Below are 26495 nucleotides of genomic sequence, written 5' to 3' on the forward strand. Positions count from 1 at the left end.
TAGTACACAGTGGAATATAGCTTTTACTAAATTGAACATAACTGCCAGCACCGAAAGACAAATCATACAGGCACAGCTGGGAGAGCAACGTATATTATATGTACGTATCTGCCCATAATTTGCTACGTGCAGCTCTAAGTGCGAAAAGCATAATTGAGATTAACTTATGATATGAAAATCAAGCTATTAGTCTTACTTTAAAAAAAAGTAATTTCAGTCATAGAAATAGAGTGCAGAATTTGTACTTTTTTTAAAAAAAAGAATTACATTAATTTTGTGCTTTCAAACACAAGACATTCTGTCTTATTTTTCCCCAAGTCTAACATATACACAAGCTGAAGCCTGTCCTATTTTTAAGACACATTTTAGTCTCCTAGATGGTAGAGCATTATCCAAATGAATAGGACAGAAGTCAAACTGCTTTGTTACAAAATCCAGAATTACAGGGCCATATATCATCACAGCAATCTGAAACTATTTTCTGATATTTACTATCATTAGTCTCCATCCGGCTGGAGTTTAATCAATTTGGAGTTTAATCAATTAAGAGTTTAAAATGTAAATTGAAACAGAAATTAACCAAACTACAAACCAAATATGGGAATGTATAAAAACATCTGTTTATGTCATTTGACATATGTAAATAGAAGTGAAGTTCGACATGTCATGTGTATCCAGTCTATTACCAAGTCCTGACTATTTCTCTCCTCCATATTTCTCAGATTGCTTCCTTTTCTCCATCTCCATCTCTCCCGCTGAATCCAATTCAACATCCTATATCTTGTGGATTGATATAAGTACTCTCTTAACAGGTCTCCCCTCATGCCCTCCAATCCTTTCTCCATCTTATAGCTTAAGTGATTTTTTAAGAATAATCTTATTTCTCCCCTACTTAAAACTTCCACGGTTTGCCATTGCTCAGGATAAAGCCCCAAATTTCTCACGTGGCCTCTGAGGCCAAGCATGAGCTGACCCCACCTCCCTCACCAGCCCATGCACCCCGCCACCTCATCCTGTTGTCGTATCCTAGGCCTTTCTGGCAACCTGCCATACGCCAGACTCCGTCTCACCTCGGGGTGTGCCCACACTCTGGTCTCACTCCCGGACGTCCCTTCCCCCGGATAATTCCCATTCATCTTGCCAAGTTTGGCACAAATGTCTCTTCCTCAAGGAAGCATTTCTTGACCCCCAAAACTAGGTTAGGTCTCTTTTTCACATGTCCTCAGAGCATTCGTTTGCTAAACGTATACATTTCCTTTTGTTTTAAAAAATGAGGTTTTGGCACAAGTGTTCACAGTCAGAGAAGAGTCACAATCTCGAAATATTATTTTAAGGCACCTGTTACGGAAAGGAATTCAGCACATAGTTTTTCGTATTAAGTCCCCAAGCCCCACAGTTACAGCATGGGCACTAAGAGCTCTAAGGAAAAACTCAATTGCACAAATAGCGTCTATTTATGCTTCCCTGAAAATACAATGCTATTTCATTCTCCCTTTGTCCCCAAATCCCTCCCGAACCTCTACCTGAGGACCCCTAGCTCGCCCTGCAAAACCAGCTCACTCACCGCTTCCTCGGTGAAGTTATCCACGTCCATCACTGCCCCTCCTTATTAATCACCCCCTCCTCTGCCACGTCTACACCTGGTGCCTACTTCTTAGGCAGCATGTGAGTCTTTTTATATCCCCAGTGCCGAGAAGATCGATATATTTTAATTGACTTGAATCAACTCAAGGGGAGTGATGAAAACCTCTGCTGGCATCCAGAAGCGGAGAGGGAAAAAGTACTTAGCTCAGTGTGAAGTTTGCAAGAAGGGGTGGGATCCAACAATATGGGGATCTCCGCTTGTATCACTTATAGTTGTTCTTAAAAGCAGTTTATTTCCTCCTCACGCCTAGGCTTCTCTGATTATATAGTGAAGTCATTTTTTTTTTATTACTATTTTATTTATTTATTTATTTATGTATTTGGCTGTGTTGGGTCTTCGTTGCTGCACGCGGGCTTTCTCTAGTTGCAGTGAACAGGGGTTACTCTTCATTGCGGTGCGTGGGCTTCTCATTGCGGTGGCTACTCTTGTTGCGGAGCACGGGCTCTAGGTGCGCGGGCTTCAGTAGTTGTGGCTCGCGGGCTCTAGAGCGCAGGCTTCAGTAGTTGTGGTGCACGGGCTTAGTTGCTCTGTGGCATGTGGGATCTTCCCGGACCAGGGCTCGAACCCGTGTCCCCTGCATTGGCAGGTGGATTCTTAACCACTGTGCCACCAAGGAAGTCCCCCCATGAAGTCATTTTTATATGAAGTTTAATAGATGAAATCTTGCACTTTAGACAATGCCTTTGGGATCTGTTCCTCTCATGTATCAAGGGATGTGGATATTCTTTCTCTGCAAACACAGTTTGTTTGGGTTGTGTCATCAGAGGACACGATTTGGTACCTCTCAGATTTTGATCCTTGCTGCTGTTTGGAGACTCACATTTAACTCATCTGCAAAGGCTGGTTACATGAATCAAGGGTGACCTTGGGCCGCACAGAAAATCTGTTTAACAGAGCCTATATATACAGGGGGATATGTGGAACCCGCTGGAACAGATGGTAATATTGGCAATCAGAACCTTGTTTGTTAACAGTGATTACAACCATTCCTACCAGCACGGCTTTTCATATGTCTCCATGAGGTTTGTCACACCAAGGAAGACGTATTGGTGGCAGACACGCTGCAAGTGGTGAAGAGAGGTGCATATGCAGCAGTGACTCAGTGTTGGCGAGTTTAATTGCGGGCTCCTGGCGAGTCTATACAGGTGCGAGGGGGGTGGGGTGCTGGCCGTTATGATAAACAGATCTCCTGGTTATCACAGCCGGATCTGGAATGCTGTGAACAGGATTCCTGACTCTCATCCCAGACAGTTTTTCAAAGGTAATGACCCGAGAAGTCGAGGGTGTTTGTTAAATTGATCAGTTTCTGAGTCCCAAAGAACCATCACCGCGCAGCAGCCCCACAGTTGCAGAAGACTAATATATGTGCCCCCCAACTCTGGCTGAACCCCAGGATTGACAAAAGTATCCAAGAGTATTGTCTCCTTTGAAAAAAGTATTATTTAAAGATGCTTATCCATAGTAAGGGAGAGAATCACAATTAACTGCAGGCAAAAAGCTTAAAATGAAGAGTGTAAAGTAACTCTTTTATTAAAGTGAAACCCAGACATAGAAACAGATGTGGGAAGTTTTGCATCCTATAGCAAAATAAGAAAAAAATGCAAAAAAAAATATTTAAAAGTATGTGGAACCAAATTGTTTCCATCATATCGATGTGTCCTAGCAGGTGTGATTTGGGAACTTCCAGAACATGCTTTTATGCTACAGTTGCTGTGGCATCATGATTTTTCAAGAGAAAACTGCTAGTTGCAAAGAGATGAGTACACGCCAACCCAGCACCTCCACAGAGAGCATGCGGGTTTTTGTTACCAATTACGAGGCAGTCAATCAAGGTGCAGGGAAATCAAATGTAATTTTCTTACAAGTGACATGGAATCCTTACTGACCTATCTGTTCAGTCACGATACTTCACTTCCATACATGCCACCTTCTGTTTCAAAAAGCTGGAATGCCTGCCAATAATTAACTAGCTGCCATCAGGAAAGAACAACTGTCTTCATTTTACATGGCTGACTTGTCTTCTGATAAAATAGGAATAATGGTCAAGGTGTTAGAACATTCATAATAAATGGCTTCTGCAGTTACCAAATGTTTCTGTTTAGCCTGGAAAGCAGTCTATTTACATAACTGGATATGACAAGGGCCACAATCCCAAAGTAATTAGAAATACCACGTTGTTGATTTTCTTAACTAAAAAAAATAAGGACGCTGAAATCTCTAGTGTGACGGCACATAAAACCCCCTGCCCCTTGCCAGGACTACCCTCGTCTCATCAGCTCTAATGTCAGAGAGAGCATCAGAGAGACGGTCATTGACCAGCTGTGTCATTCCTGTGACCCCTTTCACAACACTGGTGTCATGCATGCCCCTCTCTATGACTTCGTGCTGTTTTATTTCATCTATACTGTTATCACTTCTGAAATTACCTTAAAATTACTCGTGTGTTGTCTGTCTCCCTGTCCAAACTGTAGACTTCATGAAAGCAGTTTCATGGAAGCATTGTCATGATCCCTACAGCCTAGAGCAGTACCTGGCACATAAAGAACACCCGAGTAACTGTGAAACAGTTACAAAAGAAACCGAAATTCACAGATAATAACTTCCTTAGCCTCTGGGATAAAATGACAAAAGTGGTAAGGAGTGATCCCATCTAGTTCCTAGTGGAAGGTATGTTCCAGGCTCCCTGTGATCCTGGATCAAGGGTAATCGCTTAGACACACAAAATATAATAGATAATCCAGATTCACTTTTTTTAGAGTTAAGAAAGATAATATTTAGTGAGAGTAAGACTTGCTCAGGAAGCAAGTCAGTCAACAGACACAGAATTAAAACCATGATGATCTGACTTTTAGTTCACTATCTTTTTTACAATTATCAGTCTCTTAAGCTTTAAAAAGTACTGTATTTTCTAGAAAAAAAAGAACCAGAATCTATTTGGTTCACTTCATCATTCCTCAGGGAATGAGAAATAAGGGAGACCATTTTGATGTATAGCATAGTGGGAAATTCTTACTAACCATTGGATACATTTTTTCCTCTTCCTCATTCTCTTATAAAGAGAATATAAGGAGGAGGAGGAAGAGGAGGAAGAGAAGGGAAAACAGGGAAAGGAACCTGGAAGAAAGGAGGAAGGAAGGAAAGGAGGGGATGGAAATTCAATTCTCCAAAGGTGCCTGCAGTCTGGAAGAATCCAAAAAGACCAGGAAGGCAAAGGGAAACATTTGGTTGGAAGATATAGAGAAGTTCAAAGTTGCAGAGATAGTGAGCAGGAGGCAGAGAGAGAGAAAAGTCACGAGCTCCCCCTGGATATACATAGCTGACTGCCTCGGTGTGAAGTGTCCATCCCACCTCTGTGAACTTGAGCAAAGACGGTGCCTATATTTCCTCATCTGCAGAATGGATGTGATGATAATATTCCCTACCTCACAGGACTGCTTCAAGGATTTAGTGATAAATTCCATTTGGAGTACTTAGCCCAATGCCTGGCCACACAGGCCAGGTATCATCATCATCATCATCACTATCATCATCATCTTCACCATCACTATCAACATCATCATCATCATCATCATCCATGCATACTCAGTGAGCCACAGGGGCAGAGATTTTCCTATATCCTGTCTCCATTTCTTGGATCATGGGAAAATAGGATCCTATATCCAAATTTGCATGTGTGTATGAAATTTTCATTTTCAGACAACTTTTCAGCTAGACAGTCAAATCTCCAACCCCTGTAGGGCTAAAGCAGAAGCAGTTTCCTCAAGCATCCCACCCAAGTCTCTTTGTTTAGGCAACAGATGAGTAATAAAGGCCATTTTCAGAGGGAAGAAAAATCAAGGAAAAGGATTAATATTGAAAAGTCAAAGATGAGTAAAAATGGAATTTATGTAGGTTTTAAGCACTGCTTCAAATTTTAGGAGAAAAAATCACACAATATAAAGGTATCCAAACTGTTTGATAATTTCCTCTTAAAATCAGTAACAGTGGAAATTAAACCTGAAGGATGTAGCAGCAAATTTAAAATAAGGTTATGCAAATGTTAGTCTCTGCTCTCTAGGTAATAAAAGCAGCATAGATAAGTTTCTAAATGAACATTTCATGGGATTCACCTAGCCTCACAAAACTTGTAGCTAACAAAATTCAAACTGTTTGTGAAGGTCGACTAGGCATCAACTGACACAAAATGGGGGTATGGAATCAACTTGTTTTTATTGCAAAATCCAGCTTTTCATTCTATATATTCCTTCAAATCAGAGGCATCTATCAACACACAGCAGAGGAGGAATCTAGGCACTAAGGGGGGTAGAAACGGAAAGTATCCACTCAGTAAACTTGGATGGAAATAAGGCAAGAATAATACTTGTTTACCACGAAGATGCTTCCCATCTATTTTATCTATTAACTCAGAAGGCTTTTAAAATAGTGAAGAACACTTTAAATAAAGTTCTTTGAGGTATCATCCTGAATACAAAGGTTTGAAACATCCTTACTACAAAACTGAACTTTCTAAAAGGAAACTAACTCAAGTTTTCTTGCAGGATTCTCATATTGTGAGCATTCTAATTCAAAGGAGGTAGCATCTGACAACAAAGTAAGATGTTAAGAATTTTAAAACAAAATAATCTTTTCTATTATATAAAGTCAAGAGCAAAAATTCAACTCTAAAGTACCTAACAACAAGATTAATTTATGTCGGTTAAGTGTATTATATTTATCCTATATGGTTATATAGCACAGCCGATATTCAGTCACCAGGACAATTAATGTGTCAAAATATTCTGAAATGACTTCACCTTAAAAAGAGACGAAGACAAGCATCTATTAACACACAGTTAGCAGTAGAATACTATCTCTTTAAAAGCACCACAATGGAATGCTTTCCAGATCACAGTCTTTCAGTAAGTCTTTCAGTTTTAAAATATTATTTTAGACATATTGAAGAGTATTTCAAATTAAATTAGTGTGCGTTTTCACTAAAAAACAGAGAAAACCGTCACCTTTTTTTGCCCCTCCCCCAACTTCTTCCTAAACTGCCACTAGGGGTCAGTATGAAGACACAGGTCCTCCACTGTTAGAAGGAATATGCAACTCTGAAAACATTTTCCCTGTGAAAAACCCTAACAAAGACAATAACCGCGAAACTTTAGCATTATCAAGTCCAACCCATACATCACGTCTGTAACATGAGTTTGCATTTTTCCCGAGACTGCATTTTAATGTTGTAAATCACAGTGGATTATTTCTATGGTCAATGTTTCTTTGATAAAAAAAAGTACTGTAAGCGACAAGATCACTTACTCTAAGTGAATCTGTGCATAGTGGCCAAGAAGTATGATCTAGAACGGATGTTAAAGTTTATTCTCAAAGGGTGATGGTACACATCTCTAGCCATCTGGGAGGTACGTATCCCATCTCTTCCTATAGAGGAATGGAGATGCGGAAGTGAATCTTGTGATGTTTTGCCAGCTTTGAGAGGTGGTTTTTTCCCTCCTTCAAAATTACCATCATCATTCACTGCACTACAGCCTCAAGTACACAAGAAAATATAGGCAATTTTAAGGAATAGCACTAGTCTATACTTAAGTCTACAGAATAAAAGAAATTAAAATATTTGTAAAAATAAATATACATGTATACTAACTTCCACTAACTCTATTTAATGGGGTGGGAATTTTAAAAAGCTTTGAAAAGTGCTTTGTATGCACACTAGAGAGATTTCACATTCCAAGAAATCACTCAAGGTCAGGCCCTTCCCTAACAATACTGAATGGATAGGGAGTTGGGTCACTGTGAATAAATGGAGTGCTGTCTTTTCTTGAAGTTCTGTATGTGGAATATCTTTCAAAAATTTTCTCTACACATTACATGGCTTTCTTAGGCATAGTACCCCATGAATAATTCTACTAGGTATTAAAATTATTCAGTCAATGCTTTATTTCTATGTTAGTGAAGAGAAATATTAATACTGATAATACAAAATGACACGTCATCCATGTAGAATGAGGACGCTGAAAAGTTCCTAAAGCACTCAAAATGCACATCCATATAATTTGGGGGCATTCTGTCTCTTTCTGGAGTCCCCTTGGGGCGTACTCCTTACTCATCTCCCTCATTTCCTTTATTGTGGTCCTGACTGTAGGTTACATGATGGCAGGATGGTCCCTAGGGAAGAGTTCTTTGTCTCTGGTATTGTGGAAGCAAGCGGTGGCCCAGCAATCAATCAAAAAATAATTTTTTTTAAGTAACCACTATGTGCTGCCATTTAAAACTTCCTTGAGTCACTGCTGTTGTGGGAAGTCAAGAAGGGGTATTAAAAACAAAAAGTAAAAAAATAAGAAAGAGGAGATAACAAGGTCTCTCAGATTTAAGGAAATCGCCCAGTTCTTTATGGACAGAACATGAAGTAAGTATGAAGAATCAGAGTTAGTTAGTATGATCTATGTGTAGACAACAGAGACCTGATTACTTTCTATATCAAAATCACAGTTTTGACTTACTTCTCTATAGGTCTTGAAATAATTGTACTGTAAATAATTTTTTATTGAATGAAAGATTTTAAAAATTTTACAGTGCTTTACAATTTCCAAAAGTTTCACACACGTGACTTCATATAAACCCATGATAACCCTTTTTTCCCCACCCCTATATTGCCCACGCCCACAAGTGGTAACCACTAGTTTGTTCTTTTTATCTGTGAGTGTGCTTTTTTTTTTTTTAATTTTTTTGGTATTTTTAAAAATTTTAAAATCTTATTTAATTTTTTTTTTATACAGCAGGTTCTTATTAGTCATCAATTTCATGCACATCAGTGTATACATGTCAATCCCAATCGCCCAATTCAGCACACCACCATCCCCACCCCCCCGCGGCTTTCCCCCCTTGGTGTCCGTATGTTTATTCTCTACATCTGTGTCTCAACTTCTGCCCTGCAAACCGGTTCATCTGTACCATTTTTCTAGGTTCCACATACATGCGTTAATATATGATATTTGTTTTTCTCTTTCTGACTTACTTCACTCTGTATGACAGTCTCTAGATCCATCCACGTCTCAATGAATGACTCAATTTCGTTCCTTTTTATGGCTGAGTAATATTCCATTGTATATAGGTACCACATCTTCTTTATCCATTCATCTGTTGATGGGCATTTAGGTTGCTTCCATGACCTGGCTATTGTAAATAGTGCTGCAATGAACATAGGGGTGCATGTGTCTTTTTGAATTATGGTTTTCTCTGGGTATATGCCCAGTAGTGGGATTGCTGGATCATATGGTAATTCTATTTTTAGTTTTTTAAGGAACCTCCATACTGTTCTCCATAGTGGCTGTATCAGTTTACATTCCCGCCAACAGTGCAAGAGGGTTCCCTTTTCTCCACACCCTCTCCAGCATTTGTTGTTTGTAGATTTTCTGATGATGCCCATTCTAGCTGGTGTGAGGTGATACCTCATTGTAGTTTTGATTTGCATTTCTCTAGTAATTAGTGATGTTGAGCAGCATTTCATGTGCTTCTTGGCCATGTGTTATACCATTCTAAGAATTTGTCCATTTCTTCCAGGGTGTCCATTTTATTGGCATAGAGTTGCTTGTAGTAGTCTCTTAAAATGCTTTGTATTTCTGCGGTGTCTGTTGTAACTTCTCCTTTTTCATTTCTAATTTTATTGATTTGAGTCCTCTCCCTCTTTTTCTTGATGAGTCTGGCTAATGGTTTATCAATTTTGTTTATCTTCTCAAAGAACCAGCTTTTAGTTTTATTGATCTTTGCTATTGTTTTCTTTGTTTCTATTTCATTTATTTCTGCTCTGATCTTTATGATTTCTTTCTTTCTGGTAACTTTGGGTTTTGTTTGTTCTTCTTTCTCTAGTTCCTTCAGGTGTAAGGTTAGATTGTTTATTTGAAATTTTTTTTGTTTCTTGAGGTAGGCTTTTATAGGTATAAACTTCCCTCTTAGAACTGCTTTTGCTGCATCCCATAGGTTTTGGATCGTCGTGTTTTTATTGTCATTTGTCTCTAGGTACTTTTGGATTTTGTCTTTGATTTCTTCAGTGATCTCTTGGTTGTATAGTAACGTATTGTTTAGCCTCCATGTGTTTGTGTTTTTTACGTTTTTTTCCCTGTTATTCATTTCTAATCTCATAGCGCTGTGGTCAGAAAAGATGCTTGATATGATTTCAATTTTCTTAAATTTACTGAGGCTTGATTTTTGACCCAAGATGTGATCTATCCTGGAGAATGTTCCATGCTCACTTGAGAAGAAAGTGTAATCTGCTGTTTTTGGATGGAATGTCCCATAAATATCATTAAATCTATCTGGTCTATTGTGTCATTTAAAGCTTCTGTTTTCTTATTTATTTTCATTTTGGATGATCTGTCCATTGGTGTAAGTGAGGTATTGAAGTCCCCCACTATTATTGTGTTACTGTCGATTTCCTCTTTTACAGCTGTTAGCAGTTGCCTTATGTATTGAGGTGCTCCTATGTTGGGTGCATATATATTTATAATTGTTATATCTTCTCCTTGGATTGATCCCTTGATCATTATGTAGTGTCTTTCCTTGTCTCTTGTAACATTCTTTATTTTAAAGTCTATTTTATCTGATATGAGTATTGCTACTCCAGCTTTCTTTTGATTTCCATTTGCCTGGAATATCTTTTTCCATCCCCTCACTTTCAGTCTGTATGTGTCCCTAGTTCTGAAGTGGGTCTCTTGTAGACAGCATATATATGGGTCTTGTTTTTGTATCCATTCAGCGAGCCTGTGTCTTTTGGTTGGAGCATTTAATCCATTCACTTTTAAGGTAATTATCGATATGTATGTTCCTATACCATTTTTCTTATCGTTTTGGGTTTGTTTTTGTAGGTCTTTTCTTCTCTTGTGTTTCCCATTAGAGAAGTTCCTTCCTTTAGCATTTGTTTGTAGAGCGTGGTTTGGTGGTGCTGAATTCTCTTAGCTCTTGCTTGTCTGTAAAGCTTTTGATTTCTCCATCGAATCTGAATGAGATCCTTGCCGGGTGTAAGAGTACTCTTGGTGTAGGTTCTCCCCTTTCATCACTTTAAGTATATCATGCCACTCCCTTCTGGCTTGTAGAGTTTCTGCTGAGAAATCAGCTGTTAACCTTATGGGAGTTCCCTGTATGTTGTTGTCATTTTTCCCTTGCTGCTTTCAATAATTTTTCTTTGTCTTAATTTTTGCAATTTGATACTGTGTGTCTCGGCGTGTTTTCTCCCTGGGTTTATCCTGTATGGGACTTGCTGCGCTTCCTGGACTTGGGTGGCTATTTCCTTTCCCATGTTAGGGAAATTTTCAACTATAATCTCTTGAGATATTTTCTCTGGCCCTTTCTCTCTCTCTTCTCCTTCTGGGACCCCTACAATGCGAATGTTGTTGCATTTAATGTTGTCCCAGAGGTCTCTTAGGCTGTCTTCATTTCTTATCATTCTTTTTTCTTTATTCTCTTCCACAGTAGTGAATTCCAGCATTCTGTCTTCCAGTTCACTTATCTGTTCTTCTGCCTCAGTTATTCTGCTATTGATTCCTTCTAGTGTAGTTTTCATTTCAGTTATTGTATTGTTCATCTCTGTTTGTTTGTTCTTTAATTCTTCTAGGTCTTTGTTAAACATTTCTTGCATCTTTTCGATCTTTGCCTCCATTCTTTTTCCGAGGTCCTGGATCATCTTCACTATCATTATTCTGAATTCTTTTTCTGGAAGGTTGCCTATCTCCACTTCATTTAGTTGTTTTTCTGGGGTTTTATCTTGTTCCTTCATCTGGTACACAGCTCTGTGCCTTTTCATCTTGTCTGTCTTTCTGTGAATGTGGTTTTTGTTCCACAGGCTGCAGGACTGTAGTTTTTCTTGCTTCTGCCGTCTGCCCTGTGGTAGATGAGGCTACCTAAGAGGCTTGTGTAAGTTTCCTGATGGGAGGGACTGGTGGTGGGTAGAGCTGACTGTTGCTCTGGTGGGAAGAGCTTAGTAGAACTATAATCCGCTTGTCTGCTGATGGATGGGGCTGGGTTCCCTCCCTGTTGGTTGTTTGGCCTGAGGCAACCCAACACTGGAGCCTACCTGGGCTCCAGTGGTGGGGCTAATGACAGACTCTGGGAGGGCTCACGCCAAGGAGTATTTCCCAGAACTTCTGCTGCCAGTGTCCTTGTCCCCACAGTGAGCCACAGCCACCCCCCGCCTCTGCAGGAGACCCTCCAACTCTAGCAGGTAGGTCTGGTTCAGTCTCCTATGGGGTCACTGCTCCTTCCCCTGGGTCCTGATGCGCACACTACTTTGTGTGTGCCCTCCAAGAGTGGAGTCTCTGTTTCCCCCAGTCCTTTTGAAGTCCTGCAATCAAATCCCACTAGGCTTCAAAGTCTGATTCTCTAGGAATTCCTCCTCCTGTTGCCAGACCCCCAGGTTGGGAAGCCTGACGTGGGACTCAGAACCTTCACTCCAGTGGGTGGACTTTTGTGGTATAAGTGTTCTCCAGTCTGTGAGTTACCCATCCAGCAGTTATGGGAGTTGATTTTACTGTGATTGCGCCCCTCCTACTGTCTCATTGTGGCTTCTCCTTTGTCTTTGGATGTGGGATATATTTTGTGGTGAGTTCCAGTGTCTTCCTGTCGATGCTTGTCCAGTAGCTAGTTGTGATTCTGGTGTTCTCACAAGAGGGAGTGAGAGCACGTCCTTCTACTCCGCCATCTTGGTTCCTCCTCAGTCTGCTTGACTCTGCTGCTTTTTTGTTTTATTCACTAGCCTGTTGTATTTTTTAGATTCCACATATGAGTGATATCATACAGTATTTGTCTTTCTCTGTCTGACTTATTTCACTTAGCATAACGCCCTCCAAGTCCATCCATGTTGCTGCAAATGGCAAAATTTCATTCTTTTTTATGGCTGACTAGTGTTCCATTATGTATATATACCACTTCTTTTTTTTTAAATTAATTTTTATTGGCGTATAGTTGCTTTACAATGCTGTGTTAGTTTCTGCTGTTCAGCAAAGTGAATCAGTTATACATATACATATATACACTCTTTTTTGGATTTCCTTCCCATTTAGGTCACCACAAAGCATTGAGTAGAGTTCCCTGTGCTATACAGTAGGTTCTCATTAGTTATCTATTTTATATGTAGTAGTGTATACATGTCAATTGTAGTTATTACTTTTTATAATTTAATTTTATTCATTGTGTTTTATTTCTTAAAATAATTGTATGTTTTGAAAAATATCTAGTCAACAATCGTATTATTTTCTAATCTTTTCATTGTTTACCAATAGCCAAAATTTATTTAATGTTGGCATTGGAAAATGGAAAGCATTGAACTCTTCATTCTTGGAATAACTTAAAAACTCTAATTCTGATCAGATCCAACAGATGGCAGTGATGTTATAAATTAATAGTTTAAAATATTCTTATAATATGTAGACCCTGCCCCTCAGAAAATGTGAACCAAGAATAAATTCTCTCAGTACTTGCATAAATAAAATAAAACTTTGATATGACTACTTGGATAAAAGAGTACAAGATAAATATAACATGAAATTTAGCTGAAATAGTACTTCTTCTTTCAAAAGCGAACAACTTTCTCCTTTCCAAAAAATATTATAAATTGAGAATTGTCAGAAAGATTAACAGTGAACCAAAAAACATAATGGTGTCCAAATTAACTAAGTGGATTACATTTTTATATAAAATTCATTATTGCTTCTTGGTTTCCTTTTTTATCTATTTCTTTCTATGGGGGTTGTTTTAACCTCACTTTTTGCTTATTCACTTAAAAATGATATTACTTGTTTTCCCCCTGTCACTTTAAATAAGTGAATCTGGCTATTCTTGTCCTCTTTTCCTATACCCTCAAATAGTTATTTTTATTCTTATTCATTGTCTTTTGTCCACTTTGAGTGACCTTTTTCTGCAGATAATATAGAACGAAAAGTATTGCTAGAAGACTCTTACAGCTAAGTTGCTCTCCACTTTGTGATCCAAATTATGTGAAAACAAACAACACAATACAGATGATCACTTTCTGTTTTAAGTTATGGGCATTGTCAGATAGACCTTCTATTTTCCACTGTCCTTTTCCTTTTGGTTGTATTTCCCCCCGAAAGCCTGCTATGGGATGGTCACTATTCTAGATGCTTGGTGTGTGTCAGTGAATTAAACAGACAAAGGTGTTGGGTGCTGGTCAGAGAACATAATGAGCGAGCTGTATGGTATGTAAGAAAATGATAAGAGTTATGAGAAAAGGGCAGTAGGAAAGGAGGATGGAGTATGTTTGTGGGTGGTACAGTTGTAACCACTGTGGTCACCATAGGCCTCCTTGAGGGGACATATGGGCAGACCTGAGGGGGTGAGGGACTGAGCGGTGGGCATCCTGGAGTAGAAGAACATTCCACGCAGAGAGGATGGTCATACAAAAGGCCTAAAGCAAAACACTTCTGGGAGGTGAATGTACTTTCAGAATATACTTTATTATCTATTTTACGCTTCATCATTTTACTCTCTGACATTGGCTTGTTTGTAAGTAAAGGGATTTGTGTTTGTTAAATTATTTTTTTAAACTACAATTTCACTTATCCATAACTCAATACCTGGAGACTTCACATATCCAGAACACACATGAAAACTATCAGAAAAAAAAGAAAGGAAGAAAGAAATGGCCTGTGAAGACCAAAACACCCCTTAGAGCAGTGGCCTCAGGTCTTCCCTTATTGCTTTTATGTAAACTTTGATAAAGCTTGGTTACCTGGTATCCAATCTTTTCACTGACTGAAAGGAAGGGATCTGAAGAGAACCTTGGCAGGGTTGTGCCTGCCAATCAGATCTACAGACAGCAGTGAATATTAACACTGCCAGCCTGCCAGTAGGAGTCAATAAAATGCACCAACCCCAAAGCCACCTCACCTGGAGGCTATACTCAGAGAGGAGGCAAGCACCCACTTTCCCTAAGGGCCCCTGACACCACCGTGGAGCGGAGCGTACTGATAGCCACTTACTCAAAATGATAACCATACCCCACCCCCGCAAAGTTTTGATTCAAACTCATTACAAATTTTTAAAAGCTTTGTTGATTATAGAAGTAAATTTTCAAGTATCTAGAAGACTTTATCTAGGAAGCCTCATTCACAGAAGATAACAATTAGGCAAGATCTTTTGGTACCAATTAAAGAGATACTTACAATTCAAGTTGAAAATCTTCCACAAAGGGGTATGGATGGCCTGGTTATTTATTTATCATAGCTACCAAATTTCTCATCATTGTACTATTTTATTACATTTGGGTGTGTTTTCTCTTGCAAGAGCACAGATCTGAATCCAGGTATTTTAGATTATAAATTATTTTATGTATATTATAAAATTATGTTTTTAGATTATAAAAATACTTTGACTTAAAAAAGCATTTGCCAGTTTTGCAAAAAGAGTCATGGCAAAGTATGTTCCTCTTTCCTCTGGTTGATTTTCTTCTTTACTTCAGAAAATTCTGATTTACCCACAACTTTCCAAGCAAAACTCAGTTACATAAAGGAAATTATACCAGCATTATATGTTGTCATAACATGCCAGTTATTACTCAGTTCATGAAATGAGTCTCCAGCTCCAGAAGGTACGTACCCTGAGTGTAAGAATTAGAAATCCATTTTAGGCACTTGAGATATAAGTATAGGGGAAGGGGTTACATTTTAACAAAGAAAATCAGAATTCTCAGGGCTTAACTGCATTAAAAAAAAAAAAAAAGGCTAGCAATTATCAGGTATCCAAACAGCTACCAAATGCACCTGGAAGACAATAGCTCTGGCTTTTTGCCTTCTTCTCTTACTACTTAGGTGTGGTGGAAAAGCAACTTCCTAACTATTTCTAACCCCCAGCTCCAGCCACCCAGCAGCAGAGGCAGGGACTCAGCCTTGCTCCTATAGCTAGCACTTTGCTAGGAAAGCTGATGAAATGGACTGCTTCTAAAAATCGATGCTGGAAACACTCACCAATGCTGAGTTTAACATAATTTTTTAAAAATGATCTGAGTAGGAAACATTTTTTTACTACAAATAACCAGTCATCTTTGTTGTCTCTTCTGCTGTGGTTAGCTTCAGTAAGTACCACCCTAGAAGGATCGACAATGGGGCTTGTTTGTGTTCATTCCTTTTGATTGACTATAAAATCTTTTTCAACCCCAGTTTTCAGCATTTGGGACAAACAGGTCAAATCTGACTCTATTTCCTCCTCAAAACCATTAATTTTCAGTATCTTTTAGCTCAAAAAGTCCAGAGTAAAAGCTATACAGACCTCAAAAAAAATCCATGAAACACTTTCATTCATGTCCCATTTCCCTCACCAAGCATAAGTTGGAAAAAAGAAATCACAATGTACGGCACGTAATAGGCTAAAGAAATAACAGCAATTAAAATTTATAAAAATAAAATTAAATTACAAAAATAAGGTTGATTGTCATAGAGGAAAAGTCAGGCAGCATTTAGTCCTAATTGACCTCCCTGTGTTGACAAAATGGAACTATATTGGCAGAAGACAAAAATCTCATAAATAGATAATTGAGAGAGATCTGAAGGCAGCTTCTTTTAGAACTACTTACCATCCTAATTTTCTATGATTTTATATAAAACGATGTAAGCCAGGCAAACTCACATCAAATCAAGAGAGCTATATACACTGGAGGCCTTTTAGAGTATGTTAGATAATATATAAATCTAAATGCACTGGAGATAGAAGTGTTTTTGTGTCATAAGATTTTCGCACTGGCATGACTACACTGGAAAAATCACTGAATATGTTGTTTTCAAATTGCTACTTACTATGACCCAATATTCTAGAAATGTGTGTGCTTTCATACAGATGATGATGGACCTGAATTTAGGAAATTATCATGTCAAAGATTGTAGCTATTAAAGGAACATAATTTTGTTTTGATGCTTATGCATTTCAGCTACGTTTCTATTGGACATTGTTAGATTTTTAGTCATTCCATTAAGGTCTTATAAAATATTTGTGTGGGAGTATAGAAAAAGAAAGAAAGGGTAAGAGACAGATGAACTATACGATGGGGATGGAGGAGGATTTATTTCAAGTAAGAAAGGGGTAATTTTAGCCACAATGCCACAAAACAATAATAAATGAGTGTTAAAAACTAACGTACTGAGATGGTTAATTTTATGTGTCACCTTGACTGGGCTAAGGGATGCCCAGTCAGTAATGGTGAAACATTATTTCCGAGTGTGTCTGTGAGGGTGTTTCTGGAAGAGGTCAGCGTTTGAATCCATAGACTGAATAAAGATCCCTCTTATCAACGTGGGTGGGCATCATCCAATCCATTGAGGAACTGTACAGAACAGAGGAGGAAGGGTGAATTTGCTCTCTGCTTGAGATGAATTTGCTCTTCTCCTTTCCTTGGACATCAATGCTCCTGGTCTCACACTGGGACTGACCTTTACAACCTTGTTCTCCACGTCACAGACAGCAGATCGTGGGACTTCTCAGCCTTCATAAGCTCATGAGCCAATCCCTGTAATAAATCTCACATATATATCTCCTATTGGTTTTGTTTCTCTAGAGAACCCTGACTAATACTCATACCATATTTAGGGAAGGTAAATAAAATTTTTTTACTCTTCTTTATTTATTTAGATTTATTTTTTATTGAGGTTACATTGGCCTGTAACATTATATAAGTTCATATGTACATTATATTTCTACTTCTGTATACACTATGGTGTGCTCACCACCAAAAATTTAGTTTCCATCCATTACCATACAGTTGATCCCCTTTACCCATTTCCCACTCCCCCCCTGCCCCGCCCCTTCCCCTCTGGTAATCACTACTCTGTTCTTTGTATCTATGCATTTGTTTTTGTTTGGTTGGGCTTGTTCATTTATTTTGTTCGTTTGTTTTTTATATTCCACATAAGAGTGAAATCATAGAATATTTGTCTTTCTCCATCTGACTTACTTCACTCAGTATAATATCTTCGGGGCCCATCCATGTTATCGCAAATGGCAATAATCATTTTATTTATGAAAGTTGCCTTCTAAAAATTCTTACTGTTTCATAAGGCAACCGTATCTCCTGTAGAGGAAATAGCAAGGCTTTGGGGTCTAACAGATCTGGCTTTAATTTCCAGCTCATCTAGTTGAATGAATATGTGTACCCAGGAAAATTAGGGAAACTTGCAGAGCTTCAGTTTCCTCATTAGTAGATGGAGTATCTAGACAATTAAAATTTTAAATGAATATAAATCACATGCCACAGTGTTTGGAATACGGAGGACATTCCTTTTCAACCCTTCTCCATAAGTATTTACCCATATATGTTGTTTTCAATGAACTTTTAAAATGTTTCTCGATTTATCTAATGTTTATGTCCTTTTAAAATTGGTTCTTTAAAATTTTTTTCTTGATTTACCAATATTTGTAGAATGTCTTTAATATTTCCAGCATTAGCCAGTTTTCTTTGTTCTGGAACCTTCTACAAGAGTTAGCCTGTTACCTGCATCAAATGGCCTGCACATTTTCCCATGCAAGCCCAGAAACCCTCGAGATTTTGTAATGTCTTTGGAAAACAGGCTTATCTGCTGACTCTTATTTTCATAAGGGTTCCTGAGGAATAAATAACTCAACATAGAAGCATCTGAAAGAATATGTAAACTGCCTTGAAAGCCAGGAGATTACAATGAGCACATCTTGGACTGTTAAATATCCCATAAACAAGTCCCCGTTGAATGAGTCTTTTTGTACTTACTTTGCATTAGCGGGATTACAAGTGGTCAGATTCGCCAGGGCAAGGGCCGAAGCTTCCCTTACCTCTTCATTGTCACTTTTTAGTAACTGAATTAACTGTGGGATCCCTACAGAAAAAGAAAGATAAAATGTGACTTTACAGACATCCATGTGAACTAGAATATGGCAACCTAAAAATGTTCAAAGTGGCCTTTTCCAATTTGCTTACCCTGATTATTGAAAAATTCTTTGCTGCCCGAATTCTCACACATTGCCGAAATAGCTTGGGAAGCGGCAATTTTAGTTCCATCGTTTTCAGAACCCAAAAGGGTTACAAGGCATTTTTCAACTTCTTGTTCGTGAAAAAGTTTTCTATTTTCAGCTTTCATAAACCAAAAGGGGAAAAAAAAAAAATCAGAATTTTGCTGCAAAAACTGTGCAAGTATAAAGACTTCCCCATCCAAAATATGATAGGAATTCAAACTATTTGTTAGCTTTAGTCACAGTCTAAAATATATACCTATTTATCCTTTAGAACACAGTGATTATGCAAAATGAATTATGGGCATTGCATTTTTTTCATATTCCCTCATATGATATCAATACTATGGCAAAGAAAATTCTATAATAAGAAAGAGGCAAGCTTCAGACTTAGCAAGAACTTATTTAACATCAATCATGTGCCTGTCATGATGCTGTGTTCACACGCGCTGTCTTCTCACTGAATACAAAAACATGTTTATTTTAAATACAAAGCCCTATATTTGAAGAATGCCTAAGATGCACAAACCTGTAAGCTGGATGCTCAAGAGCAGAGCGGAGAGGAGGAGAAAGTCAAAATGAGTAATAAAGTATTGATATGATCCCAAGTCTTAAGGAATTTATGATCATCTTTTATCTTGTTACAATACATGCTGACATAGCAAAAATTATAATAATTACTTAATTGCTAAGTTGCCATAAACATAAAATAACATAAACATAGCACAGCTCTGTTTGAAAACAAAGTTATGACTCTAAGTACATACCATGATATTAACCCCACTATAAAACACGAAATTAAAACCAAAACCAAAGTATTTTTAATGTTCTTTTTGTTCCCGATGTTCCTCTATTTAGTTTGATTTTTTAATAAATGACAATCTCATCACTATACAAAAGCAAATACTGCATTGAATTAAATTAGAACATTAAACAATTTTTGTTTTGTGTTCTACAGTTAATTCTAAATAAATTACTATTTATTAAAAGCATGTACTAGAAAAAATATATATTAAACCAAACTCAGTTTTAATGGTATAATAGAACCAGAGACAAGTTGGAAAAGAAACAGCTTACAAATAATTCCTTACTAATTTATTTACAGTTCTTAAGAAAATTTTGTCATAGGTTTGGTTCTTGTTAATTAACCTTTATAAAGTCAATGTAAATGATTAAAATGGAAGAATGTGTGATATGTGCTCTTAGGATGTTGATATACAAGAGAAGAATATTTTGTTAGGATAAAGATCTCTGCAAAAACTGCTGATACTACCTTAGATTACATCGACACGTGGAAATAATTCACTACTTGTACATATTTTAATTAACTTTTTTCCCAGAGATATCTTCAGAAATTATAGCAACTAGGTTTCCACTTTAATTGATTTTTGTCTTCTTTCAACAATGATTTTTAAAAATTACCTTTTTCACAGAAGCGGTATCATGGTCAGATGTCACCACCTTTGCAAATACTGTTTTGGCCTTTGTTCCTCTGATACACAGATGTATGCCTGAGCAATCTGGCCATCACTGGCACAAGCTAAGTCACTAACACTTCTGTTCATTCATCTTAAACCAATCATGAACCATGTCCTGTAATCCTATCATTTTAATCCCTGCTCCTTTCATTTAAAACTGGAATTCAGTCAGGCCATAACTGTTTCATTAAAAAGCTGCGATTAATACTTAAATCTCAAGTATATGGCCCCTAAAATGTTTTAAAATATATGTAGTCCTTATTAGTTTTCCCTGAATAAACAAGATCTCAAACTTTTCCAGAATCTCTGACTTAAAATGCTCAGATTTATAATTAAGACTTCCGAGATGATGCTCAATCAGCTTTCCTAAACAGAACACTCTGAGTGGATTCTATCAAGAAAATCGACCAAAAGAATTAATTTGAAAAGACTAACTTTGGAGTATGTGATGGTTACAATAAAAAAACAGTGTATACACAATTATTGGAACAATTTTTAAAAAATAATTTAAATACTGTGGGCAATTAGTTTCTTAACCCTGCTGGGAGTGTTCTCAAAATCCAGCTGTGTTCACCAAACCTCAAAAGTGCTGACTGCAGCGTGGCTATAATGGATTTAAAAGATGAATTAACATATTAACCAAGTACCCTCATTGAATTGCTACACTGAGAAGTATTTACGTGTTAATTACACAGAAAATAAAGATGGCAAGGTAATTATGCTACTAATAGAATAATGTCCTTTAAAAATAACATTTGTTCAGTATCACTAAATTTAAAAGCATGAGGTTTTGTATCTGAAAATAAATCTGTATGTAATGATGCTTTTCTTTACCCATTCTCAGAAGTTGCTAGTGGGCCACCTGTGCTCCTGCTGAGATGTTAATGCCAGTTCATAAACCTCATGGCAACATGGTAGTTAACACCTTCCTCCTCCTGGTGCCAGGTCAAAGGCATACAGATTTAGGGGTGCATATTAAAACTTTACTCAGCAAACAAAACTTAAAGAGTGTATATTACGTGTTTTTGTTTCAACTGTGTTTTTGACATGCAATGACAATGCTAACCCTAACCCTAGCCTACAAAAAAATTTTTTATGATGATGGAAAGTAAAAAAGAATGTTATAAATGAATACGGAACAGTATAAGGAGCAACATTTGTAAAAACCTACTTATGAATGGAGTTAAGAAAATATAAACTGGACTACATCAAAGTTTAAAATGTCTATGCATCAAAAGACACAATCAATAGAGTTAAAAGGCCAACCCACAGAATGGGAGAAAATATTTGCAAGTCAGATATCAGATAAGGAGTTAATATCTAGAAAATATAAAAACTCCTACAATTCAATAACAAAAAAATTTTAAACCCAGTTTAAAAATGGGCAAAGGATTTGAATAGGCATTTCTCCAAAGAAGATTTTTTAAATGGCCATTTAGCACATGAAAAAGATGCTCAACATCACTAAACATGAAGGAAATGCAAATCAAAACACAAAGAGATACCACTTCACACCCATTAGGATGGCTACTATTAAAAAAAGAAAAAAAGACAGAATATACCAAGTGTTGGCAAGAATGTGGAGAAATTGGAACCCTGTGCCCTGTTGATGGGAATGTAAAATGGTGTAGCTGCTATGGAAAACAGTATGGCAGTTCCTCAAAATAGTAAACGTAGAATTACTGTATGACTCAGCAATTCCAGTTCTGGGTATATACCCTAAAGAATTGGAAGTGGGGGCTTAAAGAGATATTTGTACATCTATGTTCATAGCAGCATTATTCACTGTACCCAAAAGGTGGAAGCAATCCAGGTGTCTATTAGCGGATGAAAGGATCAACAAATGTGATATAATCATACAATGGCATATTTTTCAGAGTTTAAAAAGGAAGGACATCCTGACACATGCTACAACATGAATGAACCTTGAGGACATTATGCTGAGTGAAATAAGCCAATCACAAAAGGACAAATATTGTATGATTCCACTTATATAAGTACTTGTAATCAAACTCACAGAGACAGAAAGAATGGTGGTTTCCAAGGACTGCAGGGAGGGAGAACGGGGGAGTTATTTATTCATGGGTACAGAGGGTTAGGCTTGTGAGACAAAGAGGCCTGCAGCTGGATGGTAGCACAACAACATGAATGTATTTAATACCACTGAACTGTACGCTTAGAAATGGTGAAGTCGGTGAATTTTATACTATGTGTATTTTACAATTTTTCAAAAAAGAACAGAACTCATATCCTTTCCTTCAATCAAAACCCGCTTTTCTTGAGTTCCCCATTTCTGTGAGTGGCACCATTCTACGTCCAGCTGTCCAAGCCAGAAGGCCTTGTCCTTGGCATCACCTTCTTCTTCCCTCAACCCACAAAGTCATTCAACAAACCCATATGGACCCTCAAGCACTGTGCTGCTGGATCTCCTTGCAAACGCCTCCGAGTCCATCCCGACCACCTCGGCTCTGTTTCAGGACCCCTCCTCCTCTCACCTAGAGCACCGCAGCAGTCTCCTTCCCGGTCTTCCTGCATCTGGTCCTGCGCATGTCTAATCTCTTCTCCGCTTTGCAGCAAGAGTGCTCTTTCTCTAAAAAGTGAAAATCTGTAGGGTTCCCTCCCCTCTCTAAGTCACTTGAGGGGTGCTTTGTTGCCATGAAAATAAAGTCCAAAGCTCTTAAACTTGGCTCGTGATGCCCATTAGCACGTGGCGCCTCATTACTTCTCCAGCCTTGACTCTCAGTTTTCTGCTGCACTCTATTCACTGGCCATTCTGAAAACTTTCAGCTCTGGAACTCACCACACTCTGTCCCTCTCTGGCCATTACACACTGTCCCTTCTCCTCAGAGCACTGCTGAGCCTCCCCAACCCACCAGGACCTTCTTTGCCCAGCCAGTTTCCCTCATCTCCTCTAGGTCCGAGCCTGTAAATCACCTGTTCCAGGAAGGCTTGTCTGACCCGAGTCTGTGTTAGGTGGACCCTCCTGGGGGATCCTGTTCCCCCATCATCAGGCACGTTTAACACGGCATCGCGACTGCCTGCTTACTTTCCTGTCCTGGGTTTGTTGATACAAACTGGGGGCTTAATAAACATTAATAAATGAATTCATAAACAGATCCAGATAGGCTGTAGCTCACTCACAGACACACCCGTAGGTCACTGCAGTGCCAGTAGCGTAATTAGTAGTAGAACTAGAGTGCAAGAGCTCTCCACCCCGTGCTCTTTTCACTACTGTATCGCGTGATGGGTAATAAACTCACGAAACTTGTATCACAAGAGGGGCCGAAACCCAAAGAGAAGTTGAGATACGTAAAAATTTTAGTTTTGACATTGCTCATGTCTTTCCATTGCCCTCTCATCTGGTCTCAAATAACTAAGAAGGCCTGAGATAGGTGGAGAACAGAACTGACCAGGTAATGACAAGGCCTAAGTTCCTTTTGGGAGAATTCTGAATTAAGCAATTTTGCCAAAATTAATTTTACAGGCTGTCTTTAGATTTGGCCTGTATGATGTAAGTCACGAGGCCCCTCTCTACTGACTTTGTACTAGGAGGTGAAATTTGGCATACTGCATTAAAACTTTGAAGAAAGCCAGTATGGGTTGAAAAGGAAATGTTTCCCATAATATACACATAGACATATATACAGATGTGAGTATATATGTTTAGAATATAAATCACTTAAACTAGTCAAAGCTGTCATCATTTATAAGAGGGGTGATGTGGAAGGGGGAAAATAAAATCACATCTTTTATTAAATAAAATACTCCAAATATACATAAATTGAAACTATAATTTTATCTTCAGTGTTCATGATGTAATTAATCTCTCATATTTTACAGATTTATGTCAACATAGCTTGCCAGTGAAATGAAAATTGTATTTTGTGTATAGTATGAGCATATTATTTTTCACAGCTATACAACATGGAACAGCTAGACTCCAGCTGCAACTCGAAATTACTGTACAGATATCATTCCAAATGTGGATTTATTGAAATGATGTTTTCGGTATCACAAAGAATGCATACATTCTGTAAAATTTCAAAATCAGGAGAAATAAAAGCTTAAAACTTAATTTAGGGGCTTCCCTGGTGGCGCAGCGGTTGAGAATCTGCCTGCTAATGCAGGGGACACGGGTTCGCGCCCTGGTCTGGGAAGATCCCACATGCCACGGAGCAACTGGGCCCGTGAGCCACAACTGCTGAGCCTGCGCGTCTGGAGCCTGTGCTCCGCAACAAAAGAGGCCACAATAGTGAGAGGCCCGCGCACCGCGATGAAGAGTAGCCCCCGCTTGCCGCAACTACAGGAAGCCCTAGCACAGAAACGAAAACCCAACATAGTAATGAATCAATCAATAAATAAATCTTTAAAAAAAAAAAAAAACAAAACTTAATTTAGGAATGAACTGTTTAAAAAAAGTTTATAATTAAATCATATTGAGTTTATTAAATCCTTGACAAAGCAATCTCTACTTTTACTTATTAGCATTGAGATGAATTTTGATCTTAAATAGTAAGTATAGCACTATCCTCAAATGACCATCTAAAAGCAGACAAATGCTCTAGCGTTTTTTAGTACTAATTGAAATCAAGACTACAGGAGGAAATAGGTATGCTTAGTTTATACAAAATGAGACATACGATCATAAGCGGCTTTAGTAATTGCTCTTGCTGCATTCTTTTGAATATCAGGAATTGTAGAGTTTTCTGCAAATGATAGGAGCTTCTTAAGATCCCCTGTCTGCTGAATCATCACCATGGTATCCATATCTTCAAGGCAATTGGCCAACACGGAAAGCGCTTCTATATGAAGGTCACTCAATTCCTAATAATAAAAGCAAACACAACTTTAGAAAAGTGTAATAAAAGCAATCCATACTTTCCAAATTTTATTACAAGAGGGACTCAGGTCAGTCAGAACATAATGTAATTAATTTTGTTGTGACAGAGGCCCAAGGAAACAGTTCTGTCTATTAACGTGACATCTCTCTCCCTGACCATTAGTCCCGTCTCTTCTCATTTCCCCTATTCCAAAATATTTTACAGATAAAAAATAGTTGCTGGAAACTTCCAGTAATGGTATCCAAGTGTTGTTGCTCAAGCAGCCTTCCACCGACAACAAGTTTAAAATCTAAAGAAAATATTTTTTGAAAAAGCAGACAGAAGCTGAAGGAAAGTATATTCCTTAAAATCTCCAATTGGTAGAGGGAGGTATTGTGAGGGAGTGTGTAGCTTTCCTGCCTGAGGAATCTCCAGAATCCCCATAGCAGTGGAAAACTGAAGCCTTTTCTGAACAGTTAGAAACTTAAGGTAGAAATCACAGCAAGGATGCTCCACTGCCATGGCATTCTACACAGCAGTGGTTCTGATCAAGGAACTCACTTCACAGCGAAAGAAGCGCAGCAGTGGGCAGATGGTCACAGAAATCACTGGCCTTCCCACGTTCCCTGCCAAGCTGAAGCAGCTGGCTTGACAGAGTGGCCTACGGAAGACACAGTGACAGCGCTAGCTAAGTGGCAGTAACTTGCAGGGCTATATATTCTCTGGAACAGCATCCAGTATATGTTGCTGTTACTCCCAGGAACCAAGGAGTGGATATGGGAGTGGCACCACTCACTATTACCCATGACAATTCAGTAGCAAAAATTTTGTTTCCTGTACCTGTAACCTCATGCTCCGCTGATCTAGAAATCTTAGATCCAAAGGGAGGGATACTTCCACCTGGAGACACAACAATGAGTCCACAGAACTGGAAGCTAAGACTGCCACCTGGCCTCTTTGGGAGCCTCATGGCTCCGAATCAACAGGCAAAGAAGAGTTACTGTGCTGATTGGGGTGATTGATCCCACCTATCCAAGGGAAATTGGACTGCTACTCCACAACAGAGGTGAGGAAGACTATGCCTGGAATACAGGGGGTCCCTTATGGCATCTCTTAGTAATACCATACCCTGTGATTAAGGTTGATGGAAGACTATAATGACCCAATCTGGGTACCACTACTAATGGTCCAGGCTCTTGAGGAATGAAGGTTTGGGTCACCACATCAAGTAAAGAATCAAGATGAGCTGAGGTGCTTGCTGAGGGCAAGGGGAATATGGAATGGGTATCGGAAGAAGGTAGTTATAAATACCAACTACAACCATGTGATCAGTTACAGAAAAGAGGACTATAATTGTCATGAGTATTGCTTCCTTATTTTGTTATAAATGTGTGTGTGTGTGTGTGTGTGTGCGCGTATGAAATATCCTTTTCTTCTCTCTCTTATCCCCTCAGGCAACATGGGATGTACTGCCTTTACAATATGGTATTTAAGTACGGTTAATTTTACATCTTTATGGGATGTCAAGGAGAAGAGTAAACATCATCCAAGGACTTTGCATCCTCCTATGGGGAAGGG

The 26495-nt window shown here is 38.4% G+C and overlaps 1 protein-coding gene across 3 annotated transcripts in view; it reads right to left on the minus strand.

The window, feature by feature from the left end:
• ARMC3 (armadillo repeat containing 3) overlaps nt 1-26495 on the minus strand; it is a 91426-nt gene that overhangs the window by 30959 nt on the left and 33972 nt on the right. For all 3 annotated transcript variants that reach the window (XM_036843616.1, XM_036843615.1, XM_036843617.1), the window contains 3 exons: nt 24738-24921; nt 18588-18740; nt 18381-18486 (listed from right to left, as the gene is read on the minus strand). In XM_036843616.1, the coding sequence (XP_036699511.1) occupies nt 18381-18486; nt 18588-18740; nt 24738-24921 (443 nt within the window). The remainder of the gene's footprint in view (nt 1-18380; nt 18487-18587; nt 18741-24737; nt 24922-26495) is intronic.

This window comes from Balaenoptera musculus, chromosome 2 (assembly GCF_009873245.2).
Source record: "Balaenoptera musculus isolate JJ_BM4_2016_0621 chromosome 2, mBalMus1.pri.v3, whole genome shotgun sequence".
NCBI classification, from domain to species: domain Eukaryota; kingdom Metazoa; phylum Chordata; class Mammalia; order Artiodactyla; family Balaenopteridae; genus Balaenoptera; species Balaenoptera musculus.